This window comes from Panthera leo, chromosome C1 (assembly GCF_018350215.1).
Source record: "Panthera leo isolate Ple1 chromosome C1, P.leo_Ple1_pat1.1, whole genome shotgun sequence".
NCBI classification, from domain to species: Eukaryota; Metazoa; Chordata; class Mammalia; order Carnivora; family Felidae; genus Panthera; species Panthera leo.
This window is the reverse complement of record NC_056686.1, coordinates 54,919,790-54,936,426: the sequence shown is the minus strand read 5'-3', so window position 1 is coordinate 54,936,426 and position 16,637 is coordinate 54,919,790. Positions and strand designations below refer to the sequence as shown.

Here is a 16,637-nt window from a genome sequence, read left to right as displayed (position 1 = left end):
TGAAGCCCAAAGTTAACAGAAGGAAAGAATTAACCGATGAGAGCAGAAATGAATGAAACAGAGTTGAAAAGAAAATAGAGAAGGTCAATGAAACTAAAAGCTGTTTTTTTGAAAAGATAAAAAAATTGACAAATGTTTAACTATATTCACCAAGAAAAAAAAGAGAGGAAATTCAAATAAAATTAGGTTCAATGAATAAAATCAGAATGAAAGAGATGTTGCAACTGATACCACAGAAATACAAAAGATCATAAGATAATATTATGAATAAATATATGCCAACAAATTGGACAACCTAGAAGAAATGCATAAGTCTCTAGAAATGAACAACCTATCAAGACTGAAATATAATGAAATAGAAAATCTGAACAGTCCAATTACTACTAACAAGATTGAATTGGCAATCAAAAATCCCCAACAAACAAAAGTCTAGGATCAGACAGCTTCACTGGTGAATTATACCAAACATTCAAAGAATTAATATCAGTCCTTCTCAAACTTTTCCAAAAAGTGGAAGAAGAGAAAACTCTTCCAAACTCTTTATATGAGGCCAGTATTACCCCAATATGAAAACCAAATGACACCACAAGAAAAGAAAAACACCAATATCCCTGATGTTTTAGATACAAAACCCTAAACAAAATATTGGCAAACCAAATTCAACAATATGTTAAAAGGATTATAGATCATGTTCAAGTAGGATTTATTCCGTGGTTGCAAGGATGGTTTAACTTAACACTCACAAATCAGTCAATGTGATAGGCCACATCAATGAAATAAAGGATAAAAATCATATGATCATCTCAATAGATGCAGAAAAAGCATTTGACAAAATTCACTATCCATTTATGATAAAAACTCTACAAATCAGGAATAGAGGGAATGTATCTCAACATAATTAGACTGTATATATACTCAATGGTAAAAAGCTGAAAACTTTTTCTCTAAGATCAAGAAAACAATAAGGATGCTCACTCTTGCCACTTTTATTCAACATATTCTGGAGGTCCTACCCAGAGTAATTAGTCAAGAAAAAGAAATAAAACGTATCCAAGTTAGGAAGGAAGAAGTAAAACTGTTACTGTTTATAGATGACGTGATATTATATATAGAAAATCCTAAAGACTCCACCAGAAACTATTAGATTAGTAAATAAATTCAGTAAATTCACAGGATATAAAATTAACATACAGAAATCTGTTACTTTTCTACACATTAATATCCAGTGCTCAGAGAGAGAAATTAAGAAAACAATCTTACAATTGCATCTAAAAGAATAAATACCTAGAAATAGGGGCGCCAGGGTGGCTCAGTCAGCTAAGTGTTTGACTTTGGCTCAGGTCATGATCTCATGGTTCAGTTCGTGGATTCGAGCCCTGCGTCAGGCTGTGTGCTGACAGCTCAGAGCCTGGAGCTTGCTTGCTTCAGATTCTGTGTCTCCCTCTCTCTCTGCCCCTCCCCCGCTCATGCTCGCCCTCTCTCTCTCTCTCTCTTTCTCTCTCTCTCTCTCTCTCGCTCTGAAAAATAAACATTAAAAAAATTAAATACCTAGAAATAAATTTAATAGAGGTAAAAGATCTGTATATTGAACACTACAAGACAGTAATGAAAGAAATTGAAGAAGATACAAATGCATGGAAAAATATTCCATGCTTATGAATTGGAAGAATGAATATTGTTAAAATGTCTACACTATCCAAAACAGTCCACAGATTCAGTGCAATTGCTATCAAAATTTCAATGGCATTTTTCACAGAATAGAATAATCTTAAATTTTGTATGAAGCAACAAAGACCCTGAATAGCTAAAGCAGTCTTAGAAAAAAGCTGGAAACATCACCCTCTCTGATTTCAAAGTATATTACAGAGCTATAGTGATTAAAACAGTATGGTATTTGCACATGAACACATAGATCAAAAACAGATACATAGATCAATGGAACTGAATAGAGAGCCCAGAAATAAACCCACACATATATGACTAATTAATTTACAATCAAAGAGCAAAGTATACATTGGGGAAAAAAACAGTATCTTCAATAAGTAGAGTTAGGAAAACTGGAAAGCCAGAATGAATCTGGACCATTATTTATACCATACACAAAAATTAACTCAAAGTGGATTAAAAACTTGAATGTAAGACCTGTATTTCTGTATGTGTTAAATTTCATAATTGAAAAGATTAAGAATTAGGCAAAAACAAACAGAAATATGTAAAAATTGGGAAATGTTTATTAATAAAATATTGAATGAATAATAGTGATTTTTTAAATTTATAGATTAAAATTAAATATACAAAAATATTAACAATCTGCATGAATTCTCTCTACCTTTCTGAATTTCCCTGATATTAATATACATGGCTTATATATAACATATATTACTCATATATATTCATGTAAAAACATGAATAAGACTGTTTTGAAAAGTAGGCCTAGTTAAGAAACCTTTTAAGCATAAAAACTTTTATTCAATTTTTCATGTTTATTTCAACCTAGAAACATTATACTTTTTTTTCTACGACTTTTTTTGTTTTCTAGGGCCTATTTATTCAGAACCCTCCACCATTTTTTTTTTTTTTTTTTTTTTTTTTTTTTTTTTTTACCTATTTCATTTTAAATAATGATTTTCCACAGGTAATTGATGCACATGGAGTTGATGTCACTCCCCGACCTCTTTACCATCCAGATCCACATACAGGTACAGCAAAGCCAAATAAACTACTGACATCACGAGAAGGATCATTTGCAGCAGAATTTATATCTTCTTATAGCCTTTATCAGAATACATTAAATCCTAGTATGTTAGGGCACTTTACAAGGTAGAGTATACAATTCTATTGTTCTTTTTTATATCACATGTGCTGTCTTTTCATTTAAGTTGTATGTATGTAACTTAGATGTCAGTTGTCTTCGGTCTCCCACCTGCACTCTATGTTAGTGTGCCATCTCTATGTTCCCCTCATGTTTTACTTAGGTGTAGAGGTTTGCATGTCCTAAGAGTTCTCCAATACTCGGGGCACCTGGGTGACTCAGTTGGTTAAGCGTCCGACTTCATGATCTCATGATCTCATGGTTTCTGAGTCCGAGCACCACCTCAGGCTCTGTGCTGACGGCTCAGAGCCTGGAGCCTGCTTCAGATCCTGTGTCTCCTTCTCTCTCTGCCCACTGCCCCCCATCCCCACTTGTGCTCTGTCTCTCAAAAATAAATAAATGTAAAAAAAAATTAAAGAATAAGAATAAAAAAGAGTTCTCCAACACACCAAACATTTCTGAGAAAATATATGGGTTTTATACAAGTTTTCTTGAGGAACCAAAAGATGAGGGTAATCACATACCTACAGACGTATTTCTTCTGTTTCTTTTATGCTACAACTTATGGGAAGAAGCAGCTCCGCTCCCCCAATATCCCATGTAAATCCATGTTCTCCTAGGGTTTGATTTATCTTTTGTTTCATAATTTTTTTTGTAAATGAAATGTTATGCATGTGTTATGTAGACACTTTATGTAAGTGAAGTGAAATTTTATTAATGTTTATGGTAGAGAAGTTCAGAATGTTTGCAATAATTAAACAGTATGTCCTAAAATAATCTAAAGATTATGGGGAAATATTTGAATGTGTAATTTTCCATTTGACCAATTAAAAGTTCCAGAAGTTAACTAAGCACATTTTAGGAGAAAATATGCTGCTCTAGAGTCTGACTCAAAATTTGCATGCAGTAGCCATAGGAGTGCTCTGTAAAACAAAGAATATTCCAGTAAACTGTATCTACCCTTTAAAAAAAAAATTACTTGCCTATTTTTGAGAGAGAGAGAGCACAAGTAGGGGAAGAGAAGAGCAGAGAGAGAGAGAGAGGAAAACACAGAATACAAAGTAGGTTCCAGGCTCCAAGCTGTTAACACAGAGCCAAACTCAGGGCTCAAACTTATGAACTGTGAGATTGATGACCTGAGCCGAAATTGGATGCTTAACCGACTGTGCCACCCAGGCGCCCCGCTGTACCTACCTTTTTGAGGACAAGTTGGACCTATAAGTAGAAAGGGGAGAAAAGTATATAATATCACGAAATTATGTTGCTTACATGTTTAAAGAAATTATTTTTGTATGCTTCAATGTATTGATTTCCTAACCAGTACATAGATTTTCTCTTAATTAAATCATGAGAGGGCCTTTATAAAATTGAATAAATCACATTTAAGATGGGATTTGAGTGAAGAGCAGAAAATTGGTGAAAAATGAAAGGAAGAATGTTCTAGGCTGAGACTCTAAAGTAAGAAAGTGCCAAAAGATTGAGTAACTTAAAAAGGGGGTGGGATGGGGGAAATGTGATAAATGAAGATGGAGAGACTGGATAGATAAGCTGTACTTTAGCTTTTTATTCTAAATATATTGGGAATCCATCACAGGACTTTGGATATAGGTTTGACATGTTTTATCCCTAAATTATATTTATAATGACTTTTTTTAATAATGACTTTTTACTTAAGGAACATTACAAATCAGCTTGATGTTTAAAGAAGTAGTTTACTTTTATCAATTTTTCTTATATGATTATAGGATATTTGATTTCTCAATATGATAATGTTTTTGTTCATGTATTCAATTACCCATAAGAACATCTAAATAAATGAATAATTTTGTTTTTCATTATTAAAGGTCAGTTTTAGGAAGCAGTATAGTTTCTAAGTCAAGTGTATCTACTACTGAATCAATAGCAGAAGACCTAGAAGAACCATCCTATAAACGAGAAAAATTGACTAGTTTTACAGGTAATGAAAATGTGATCATTTATTTCAGTATCAGTCCCTTATTTCTTTAGCAAATATACTTATTATTTGTCAGGTACTTGAGATAAAAGAACTCTGGTAATGATTTCTAAATGCTGGCCAGAGGGTTAGCTACGTGAGAATTACCAGAGTAGTATCAATGTTCCCAAGGTGAGAATCTTGTACCACCAGCCTCAGGAATCACAGATACTGTTTGAGAAGTGCTTTGCTTCTAGGGCACCTGGGTGGCTCAGTCAGTTAAGCCTCTGGCTTTGGCTCAGGTCATGATCTCATAGTTGAAGAGTTTGAGCCCCACATGGGGCTCTGTGCTGACCACAGAGCCTGGAGCCTGGAGCCTGGAGCCTGCTTCACATTCTGTGTGTCCCTCTCTCTCTGCCCCTCCCTGCTTGCGCTCTATCTCTCTCTCTCTCTCAAATAAACATTAAAAAAATTTTTTTAGGAGTGCTCTGCTTCTAACTCAGGAGATAAGTCATTCTGTTACACTGTGATCAGTGCCATAATAGGATATATGCAGAGTGTGATGGGAGCACTTTGAATGGAAAGATTAACACCTTTGAGGTGGGAAAAAAGAAAAGAATTAACAGAGAACATTATTGACTTTTGGCTTGAGTTTTTAAAGATGATTAGTAATTTATCAGGAGAACAAATAGGGGTGGCTTCTTCCAAGCAGAACATAAAACATGAGGTAAAGGATTATGAAAGTAAAGGTAAAAAAATGAGGAAATAATGGATGATCAAAAGTGCTGGGTGAAGTGGATACCTACTTGAGGAATGCTTGCCTTGGAGTGCAGTAAGAGTGTCTCTTCCGCTAAGATGATAATGAAGGATTAATGAAAATATTCATAAGGTTGGAAAAGTGCTTCATAGACTCTTTGGTGTTAAGATATGTAACAGGACTACTTCTGACAACAAGTAATGCCCAACTACCATTGGCTTAAATAATCATTTATTTTTCTCGCATTAAAAGAACTTAAAAGGTAGATAGCTTTTGGATCGGATCTTGTGGCTTAACTGTGAGACTCTAGATTGGCGACTCTGCTGTTCTCTTTCCTTAAGCCTTTTCTTCTTCCTTCTTGCTTCATGGTCTCAAAATATCTGCCCCAGCTCTGGATATTATATGCACATTAAAAGCAGAAAGGAGAAAGGCAATAGCTCCAGCCATATCACTTTTATTTATCAGGAAAGTAAAAGTTTCCCCAGGAAAGTCTTCTTTCCTATGTATTTCTACTGTTATCTCATTGGCCAGAACTCTGTCACATGGTGAACCCTAGCTTCAAGAGAGGCTAGGAAACTAAACACTTGATTTTCTTAATGGAAAGAGGCAAGGGAAGGGGGAAAGCCTTAGCAATGAAAACTTGGCAATCAGCAGTGTCTGCTGCAGGAGGGAAGATCATCCTCTCAGAGATAGACAAGGAGCATTGGATTATTATTGTAATCTTCCGCAGACTCAGAGGGATTGAATCCCTCTGAAGGGATTGAATACATCTCACAATATGGTCTGTTCTTTGATCACATAAAAGCCACCTGCAACATATGACCCATCATATTTTGGTAAAATGATAATTAAAATAGCAATTAGTAAATGATTTTTATTAAGTCTTGTATTTTAGATTTACGAGTTATGAGGGCAACACCTGGAAAAATTGTAACAAAAGAAGACCTAGAAAAGACTATAGAGATAATACTCACAGAGACGGAAACACTAAGATTTTTTAACCTACCAACAGTCATGGTTTCTGTAGAATCTGAAGAAGCTATGAAAGTAAGGTATGTATGGCTCAATTGTCTATATTGCTTCTGTAATTTAAATGCTAAGTCAGAAGTTCCTATCCTTGTTTCTGTTTTGGGGCATTCCTGGGTAAATACTGGTGGCATACGTGCTTGGTGAAGTTCTATATAAAGTTATATATGTGCCTTATGAAATGATATGAAAAGTGTTTGTGGGGTTTTTTTTGAAAACTATTTATGTTGTATGTACTTTTTTCTAGAGGAAGAACCCATAGGTTTACCATACTCTTTAAAAAGTGGGTACACTACTAAGTCAAATAATAAAAGAAATAAAGGAAGCTTCCAAGTTTCAATAAAGGTTTTAATGATATTTTTTTTTCTTTTATGCATATGTAAGTTATTTCCAGTTTAAAAGAAAGGACTGGGGTGCCTGGGTGGCTCAGTAGGTTAAGCGATTGACTCTTGATTTTGGCTCAGGTCATGATCTCATAGTTCGTGGGATCAAGCCCAGCATGGGGCTCTGTGCTGACAGTGTGGAGCCTGCTTGGGATTCTGTCTCCCTCTCTCTCTGCCCTTTCCCCAGTCATGCTCTCCCTCTCTCTCTCCCTCAAAATAAATAAATGAAACATTTTATAAAAATAAAAATTAAAAAATAAAAAGAAAGGCCTGACATTTTTATATTCAAAACTTAAGTAAAAATATGTTATTGGAAAATAACTGAATTTACTATATTAGAGCAGATTTTCCATTGCTCCTTATTAATGAATTCAAATAGATCATTAGTTTTTGCCTCATTTATTTTGCCTCATTAAGGATTGTTATGCCTTTTTGGGAGAATTTGGGAGAATTGACCCCTTTATCATTATGTAATGCCCCTCTATAATGCCCCTCTGATAATTTGCCTTGCTCTGAAGTCTGCTCTGTCTGAAATTAATGTAGCTACTGTAAACAGATTTTTGGGGTGTCTGGGTGGTTCTGTCAGTTGGGTGTCTGACTTTTGATTTCAGCTTGTGTTGTTGATCCCAGGTGCTGGGCCTGGAGCCTGCCTGAGATTCTCTCTCTCTTTATTCCTCTGCCCCTCTCCTGTGCTCACGCTCTCTCTTTCAAAAATAAAAAAAATATATACATTATTAATATAGTTATTCAGATTATTTAGATTCAAATATAATTTGAATATGATTCAAAGTACTAAAAATCTATCAATAAAACATTTTTAGGATATTATTCTTACCCAAATATAAAACATCCTAGAATTATTTGGACTATAAAATATAGTACAAGTAGATCCTGAATAACACACTTTGAAATTCTTAAGACATAAGGGAAAGCTCTTAACACCAGAAAAAGGAAAGGAGCAAATAACAAATGGATAGATACGTGATCTGAAATCAGAGGTGGAGAGATGCTAGAAGCAAACGTTAAAATTAACACACGGATCTAGAGTCCAGCAGGTCTTGGACCCGCACAAATTAAGAGAACTAAAAGAGACATTTTTGTATTAAGCAAAGTCCTTAAAAGGATTTCAGTTATCTCAAGTGATCCCAGGTTTCAAAGCTAATATCATAAGCAAACATGAATTTTCTCTGGAGGAAAGCATATCCCATTTAGACTCAAGATTCCCTCAGATTGAGTTTGGTAAAAATACACCAAACCAATAAAAAAGTACTATGAATGAGAATTAAAAGAAATAACAGACCAGAGATCTACACCCTGAGGACTATGGATAATGAGATATTAGGACTCTATTATGAGATATAGAATATAAAATATATGTGAAATATTTAAATAAAAGATAGTGTTAACACCTCACTAACATCAAGAAACTATCGAAATGATGACTCATATTTGCAAAAACATCTAAAAAGAACTTTAAAATAAAGTATATTTATATAATTGTTGAAGTTAAACAGAAAACATTGAATTTAAACACGACATAATCAAACAGATTTAATAAATTGAAACATAGGTCTGGATAAATTCTACAAAATAAACCTTGGAAAGAAAAATGTGATATAAAGTATGAAAGAGAAGTTAAAAAAAGAAATTGACAATAGAATAAAGGTCTAAAATGCACCTGGTTTGTTCCAAAATATCAAAATACGAAGAATGGAGGAGATGAACTATTCAAAGAGAGTGGGTAAGGATGTTCCCAAGCTATTAAGACACCACTTTACAGAAACGAATAAATAAAAAGAAATCCACAAAAAAGAAATGCACTTGGTGCATTATATTGATACTCCAGAATACCAAATACTAAACGAAGATTTTACTTTTTATTTTTCTATCAGTGTTTATTGATTTTGAGATGGAGAGAGAGCAAGTGGGGGAGAGGCAGAGGAAGAGAGAGGGGGACAGAGGATCCAAAGTGGGTTCCCTGCTGACGGCAGAGATCCTGATGCAGGACTCCAAACCTGCAAACCGTAAGATCATGACCTGAGCTAGAGTTGGATGCTTAACTGACTGAGCCACCCAGGCACCCCCAAAAGAAGATTTTAAAAACAGAAGGAAAAAAGAAAAAAAAATCATCTACAGAGAAATAATTAAACCAATTATTACCTAGCATTACTAGGGACAAAGAAGATCACTTTATAATGATAGGAAGGTATAATAATTTTAATCTTGAATACTCCTAATAAAATAACCTCAACGTATATGAAGCAAAAATTAGAAACTTGTTAAGTATAAGTAGGTGTGTTAAACTTGCTTCTCTTAATTACTGTATGTCAACCAGATATAAAATTCACATAGATATAGAAAATTTGAACCAAAGACATAATTTAATGATCACATATAAAACTCTGCATTCAATAGAGAATACACACTCTTTTCAAGCACACACCAATTATTTTTAAAAATCATTCATGCACAAGACCATGAAACAAGGTTTCAAAAATTCCAAAGAAATAGTATCATACAAACTCAATTCTCTGACCACAAATAGAATTAAGTTAAAAATTAATAACATAAATCTCAATTAAAACACAGACACACATTCAGATACACATTTGGAGGTTAAAAAGCACATTTTCTAAATTCCTTATGAACCAAAGAAGAAATCATAATTGGAATTTAAGAAATACTCAGAAGTAAATAATTATTAAAATAGCACATACCTACAGGATGGCACAAATGTAGTACTCTGAAGGAAATTTATAGCTTTCAGTGTTTATAGCAGAGTTCATAAAAACTGTGTGGAGATAGTGCCAGCATGTCGTTGGGCACTGAAAGTAGTAAGGATGCTGGGAGGTATAGTAAGTAGAGTCTTTTGGAGGTAGTTTAGTGCAGTCTTTTCTTTTCTTTTCTTTTCTTTTCTTTTCTTTTCTTTTCTTTTCTTTTCTTTGTCATGTTTATTTTTGAGAGAGAGGGACAGAGCACACGTGGGGGGAGGGGCAGAGAGAGAAGGAGACACAGAATCTGAAACAGGCTCCAGGCTCTGGACTGTCAGCACAGGGCCCGACGGGGGGAGGGGGGGGGGGGGGGGGCTCGAACTCATGAACCACGAGATCGTGACCTGAGCTGAAGTCGGATGCTAACCGACTGAGCCACCCAGGCGCCCCAAGTGCAGTCTTTTCCTAAGGAGTTTTTTGAACTCTCACTTCACATTTGGTGAAATCCACATTAAAGAAAATAATTTTAAAGAGAAGGCATAATATAAAGAGATAATATCCATGGCAATAATTGTTATTAATGAGTTGAATATACTTTATATTTTATAGGCAGAGAAACAAGAATTATGAGACCCTTTGTAGAAATAGATTAGGCAATGACTTATATGCTGAAAGGATGATGCAGACTATTAATGGAGCACCAAAGAATAAAGATGTTCAGTGTGACAAAATCGTAAAAGAAGACAAAGGTAATTTATATTTCATTCTGCTTGATAAAGTACATATTTTAATATACATTCTTTGAGTCTGTCAGTTAACAAATAAATGTTGAAATATATGAAGTAAAGATAGAAATACTTTGGTCAAATCACAATAGCAGCTAGGTCCTGTAATCTATAGCTTTTAGAACTTGACAAATAATGAGTAATAAATATAAATATAGATGATTTAGATAACATAATTATAATTTTGATATTTATAGAAACTCTATTATAGAATTTTGTGCTATTCAAATGTTTATGAAACATTTAGAGAAACTGATTGCTTAACCATAACTAATAGCATTTAAAATGTGCCAGACACTATTCTAGGCCTTCCACATTTATTAACTGGTTTAATTCTCACGACAACACAATGAGGTAGGTACTATTGTTACTCTCCATTTTTGGAGGCAGAAACAAGCAAAGAGAAGTTAGCTAACTTGACCAACGTCACTCAGCTAGTATGGCACGCAGTAATACCCTCAGACAGTCTGGTTCTAGAACCTGTGCTCTGTACTACACTTACTGTCTCTCAATGTTCATAAATTCATAACCCTGCATGGCCAAAAATTCTGTGAGGTAGGGCCAGAAAGGTAATTAGAAAAAAGTTATTAATTTTAATGGCTTTTGTTATTCAGCAAAATTATAAGCTAGTTCTTTGAAAAGATTAAAATAAAACTTCTAAGCAAATGCTAAGTCAAGCCAAGGGTAACTTATAATTAGTAGGAAAGTTTTGCGGCATTCTTACTCACTCTTGCCCTACTCCCCTTCTCAGTATGGTGATGGTCTTAAAGGCAACTGCCTGCCTTCCCAGTTTGAGACCCTGGCCTCTGGTTCCAGAGAAGCAGAGCAGACCTTACTCTCAAAGGATTTGGCTTCTTTGTTTTAACCTGCCTGGGAATATCTGAAGGACTGACCCAGAGCACTTGTTTTTGTTTTGTTTTGTTTTGTTTTGTTTTGTTTTGTTTTTTAACTCAGGACACACAGGCGGTAAAGCAGCTGTGCATATTGCATTCCCAACAAATATTGCAAAGTAAATGAACAACTCATCTCTCTTAGAGGCAAAAGAATACAATGGAGTCAGACAAGAAACACACTGTAAGCCTGAGAGAAAAAGCTAGGGAGGGAGATCTTTGGGAAATTAAGATATTAAAAAAGGCTTGTATATACAGGGAAATTTAGAAAGTCCTGTGCATGCCTAGGACAAGATGCAAGCTCAGGAAAGACTTGAAAAGATCCTAAGCTTTCCCCTCTGGCTGATCTCAGGCTTAGTACAGGCAGGAAGTGAAGGCTAAGGCATAGATGTAAACAGCCTGGTTAAGCATTAAAGGAATACCTTAACATTGACCCACTCTACAAGACCCAGAGAGGTTTTTTATCCTTTGTTTGTCTGTTTCTTTTCTTTTTCTTTTCTGTCTTGTTTTTTTCTGATGGACTGGTCGGGGAGGGTGGAGGAATTCAGGTATTCAAGGAGATCTCTGTCATGACACTTGCTGACCAAAAGCTTCTGCGATGATACATGACAAAGAATACAGACTTTATAAAAATAGTTTAGAAACATCACTAAGCAAACAAACAACGAGTACTCACAGCAAACTACAAAAACAAACTCCAAGGAGCAAGAAGAATCTGATTTCCAGACTTACCACATTATTATATTCAAACTGTTCAGTTCTCAAAAAAAATTACAAAGGATAGAAAGAAATAAGAAAATATGGCCCATTTGAAGAATAAATTAACTGAAACTCTCCCTGTGGAAGTACAGACATTGTATTTATTAGCCAAAGACTTTAGATCAATTGTATCAAACATTCTGATAAAGCTAAAGGAAACTATGGGCAAAGAGCTAAAGCAAACAAGAATGGTGTATGGAAAAAAAAAGAATATGAATAAAGGGACAGGAATTATAAAAAGAAACCAAACAAATTCTGGAGATTAAAAGTACAATAACTGAAATGGAAATACTAGAGTTATCCGTGGCAGATTTGAGCAGGCAGAAGAAAGAATCTGCAATTCTTAAAGACATGTCAATTGAAATGATCTAGTCTGAGGAGAAGAAAGAAAAAAGAATAAAGAAAACTGAACACAGCCTGAAGGACCTATGGGGCTCCACCAAGCATACCAATATACACAGAAAGGGAATTTCAGAATGATAGGAGAAAAAAGAGATAAGGGGAACAAAAAATATTTGAAGAAATAATGGCCAAAAAACTTCCCAAATTTCATAAAAGTCATGAATCTGCATATCTGAGAAGTTCAGCAAACTCCCAAAAAGATAAACAAAGAGATCCACACTCAGACACATTATAATTAAGTGTTGAAAGAGAATCTTGAAAACACCAAAAGAAAAGTGACTCTTTTCATGTACAAGGGATCCTCAATAAGATTACACCCAATTTCTCAGAAACCATGGAGTTCAGAAGTCAGTGGGATGCCATACTTAAAGAGATGAAAGAGAAAACTGTCAACCAAGAATTCTATATCCTTCAAATAATCCTCATGAGGGAGAAATTAAATAATTAAGATTAAATACTTTCCCATGAAGGAGACAATAAGACATTCCCAGATAACAAAAGCCAAGACAATTTAGCATTAGTAGAATTGCCTTATAAGAAATGCTAAAGGGACTCCTTCAGGCAGAAATGAAAGGACACCAGACAATAACTTGAAGTCATATGAAGAAATGAAGAGCACTGGAAAGGTAACTACATAGGTAAATGCAAAAGTCAGCATTATAATTTTGGTTTGTATCTCCACTATTTTTGCAATATAATTTAAAATAAATGCATAAAACAATAATTATAAAACTATACAAATGGACACACAGTATATAAAGATGTAATTTGTGACAACATCAACACAAAGTGGGTGTGATGGAACTGTATAGGAGTTCTTGTATACTACTGAAGTAAGGTAGTATTAATTCAAAATAGATGGTTAAAATTTTAAGAAATTAATTGTAATCTGCAAGGCAACCACCAAGAAAATAACTCAAAAATTACAAAAAAGAAAATTAGATAGGAATCAAAGCAGAACACCATTAAAAAATCAAGTAAACACAAAAGAAGGCAGTAATGAAAGAATTGAGGAACAAACACATAAGACATAAAGAAGACAAAAATGGAAGAAATCCTTCCTGAATAGTAATTATTTTAAATAAGTAGATTAAATTCTCCAATTAAAAGGCAGATATTGGTAGGATGGGTTAAAAAACAAAAACTAAACATGATCCAAGTATATGCTGTCTAACAAGAGACTCACTTTAGAGCCACAGACAAAAATATGTAAGGTGAAAGGATGTAAATAGCAACCAAAAAAAGCTGACAGGGCTTTACTAATATCAGACATAGTAGACTTTACATAAAATTATTACAGGAGCCAAACAGCATTATATACTGATAAAAAATTCAATCCATAAACAAGATATAACAATTATAAACCCATATGTACTCAACAAGAGAGCCTCCAACTATATGAAGCAAAAATTGATAGGATTGAAGGGAGAAAATAGGAAGTTCTACAATAAGAGTTGGGACTTTAGTACCCCACTTTCAATAATGGGCAGAACAACCAGAGAGATTATCAATGAGAAAGAAAATAGAGGACTTGAATAATAATATAAACTAGGCATAACAGACATATACACCATCCCCAAACATCAGAAAACACATTTTTTTTCTCAAGTTCACATGGAAAACTCTCCAAGATACACCATTATGTTAGGTAATAAACAAGAGGTAATAAAAATTTTTAAATCAATATCTTTTCTGACCACACTTAATGACATTAAAACCCTATAACAAAAGGAAAACTGGGAAATTTAAAAATATTTAGAAATTAACACACTTTTAAATGATTTTTTTAATGTTTATTTTTGAGAGAGAAAGGGGCGGGGGAGAGGGGAGGGGCAGAGAGAGAGGAAGACACAGAATCTGAAGCAGGCCCCAAGCCCTAAGCTCTCAGCACAGAGCCGGACGCGGGGCTCAAACTCACAAATCACAAGATCGTGACCTGAACTGAAGTGGGACACTTAACCAACTGAGCCATCCAGGCACCCCAAACAACACACTTTTAAGCAACCTGTGCATCAGAGATGAAAGCACAAGGGAAATTAGAAAATATTTTGAGATGAGATGAATGAAAATGAAAATAAAACATAACAAAACTTATATAGTGAAAGTAGTGCTTAGAGAGAAATTTACAGCTGCAGATACATTTAAAAAAGAAGATCCCCACCTGAAACTAATGTAACATTATGTGTCAACTATACTTCAATATAAAAAAAAATAATAATCTCAAATCAATAATCTAACTTTACACATTAAGAATGAGATAAGATAAAACTAAACCAAAAGCCAGCATAAGGAAGGAAATACTAAAGATTAGAGTGGACATAGAGAAAAACTAATGAAACTAAAAGTTGGTACTTTGAAAAGATCAACAAAACTGACAAAACTTTAGTTAGATTGACTAAAGAAAAATAAGAGAAGATTCAAATTACTAAAATGAAAAGTGGAAGTGAGGACATTACAGAAATAAAATAGATTATTAAAAAAAGTGAACATTTGTATGCCAATAAATTAAATAGCTAAATGAAATGGACACATTCCTAGAAATCCTTCCCTGCACAGACATGTTCTGTTTTACCCTGACTGCTGCAGAGAAGACATGATGAACAGAAAATATAGAACATCCCACTTACCTAACCATACTTTCATTGGATATTCGATGCCCAGCTTGTCAGGTGCCCTCTGAAGATTAAGTTCTGTGTTTCCAAGGACACATTCATGATCTCACCATGTGATTTCTTCATAAGTGGCTCTTGTAAACTCTCAGGGAAGCTGAAGTCAGAATGTGACCCAGACTGTTCTGATGATCTTCTCCTGAGAATCCTCCTTTAGTAGTCCTCCTCTAATAGTAGTGATTTTGTTCTCTCTCTTTTTATTCATCTGTGATAGTGTTTGCTATTCAGTTTTTAAAACTAGAGTATATATTGTGTAGGTATACATATATCAGAGAGCCTTACCTGAGGTTTTCCAAGAAGAAACCTCTGCAGAAAGAATCTGAGTGCACATAGTTTATTTTGGAGGTAATCCTAAGAAACACTGGTAGGGGAGTAAGTGAAACAAGAAAGGGTAGGCAGCCAACAAAGGTTATGTGATCTAACAAATTACTTCTTTGGGTAACGAGTTCAATACTGCTAGAGAATCTGGGAGCCAGGTTATCTTATCATGCTCCAACTTTCTAAATCATTGTTTGAAGGCTGATGGGCTTGTTAGTTCCTTGGTACTTCTGGCCTGATTTGTGCACATCAAAGTGGCCCTAGTGGCCAAAGATGGCCCCAAGCAAAACAATATAGGTGCTGGCAGTTGCAGATTGGCCAGTAAGAGGTAATGCATAACAGATACGGGCAGGACACTAACAGCATCTACCACAGGAGAGAAACCTTTTAAAGCAAAGCAAGAGTATGACCATTCCAAAAGTTAGGAAAAGTGGATGTACTTCTGTTTGAGGTAGCTAGAAGGAGGTGGGCTATGATAGAAGAGTGTCTAGGAGGCTTCTAATCACCTGGAGATATTCTATTTCTTATCCTGGCTGGTGAGTACATGGTAGTAATTCTTTACACATATAAGTGTTATACACTCTTCTATGAATGATAGTATTTCATAGAAAAGTTTAATTAAAAATAATGAGAGATAGTCCATATTCAAAAATTTCAGTGCAGACCAATTAAATATTAAAGTCTTATGGATCAGTAAGAAAAGAATATGTCTTCCTTGCCTGATTTGGGATGAAATTGAAAGAGATGCAGGAGTCAGAGAGATGGAAGTCAAATATTAGCTTTATTACTGATAAAGTTAATTGAAAAAATGTAGTCTTAAATCTGCAGCTAAGTGGAATTGGCATTTCTTCCTTTCAGAATAGATCTTACCAGTAGTAATTAGCACAGCTAGACCAGCACAGACCTTCTTTTTTAGGGGTGAGACCTGACCAGGAAGCATGCTTTCTGCCATTGAACAGACCTAACAAAAGAATCTGGAAGTGGCTAAGCACAATGCCTTCTAAACTGTCCTATAGGATTAGTCACTTTTCTCTGCAGTGAGCGAATGAGGGTTATAGTGAGGTCAAGGTGTTAATTTAGCTGAAGTTCCCTCTGTAAAGATTCACAGAGAGTGAAGGAAAAGTTTCCACCTGACAGTAGACATAGTAGTTTATTATAAAAGTGGCATTTCGAATAAATAGATAATTCAATA

The 16,637-nt window shown here is 34.6% G+C and overlaps 1 protein-coding gene across 1 annotated transcript in view; it reads left to right on the top strand.

Moving 5' to 3' along the window:
* Positions 1–16,637, top strand: part of DNAI4 (dynein axonemal intermediate chain 4) — a 93,376-nt gene that overhangs the window by 27,797 nt on the left and 48,942 nt on the right. The window contains 4 exon segments of the mRNA XM_042952056.1: positions 2,636–2,820; positions 4,657–4,769; positions 6,398–6,554; positions 10,232–10,371. Of these exon segments, the coding sequence (XP_042807990.1) occupies positions 2,636–2,820; positions 4,657–4,769; positions 6,398–6,554; positions 10,232–10,371 (595 nt within the window).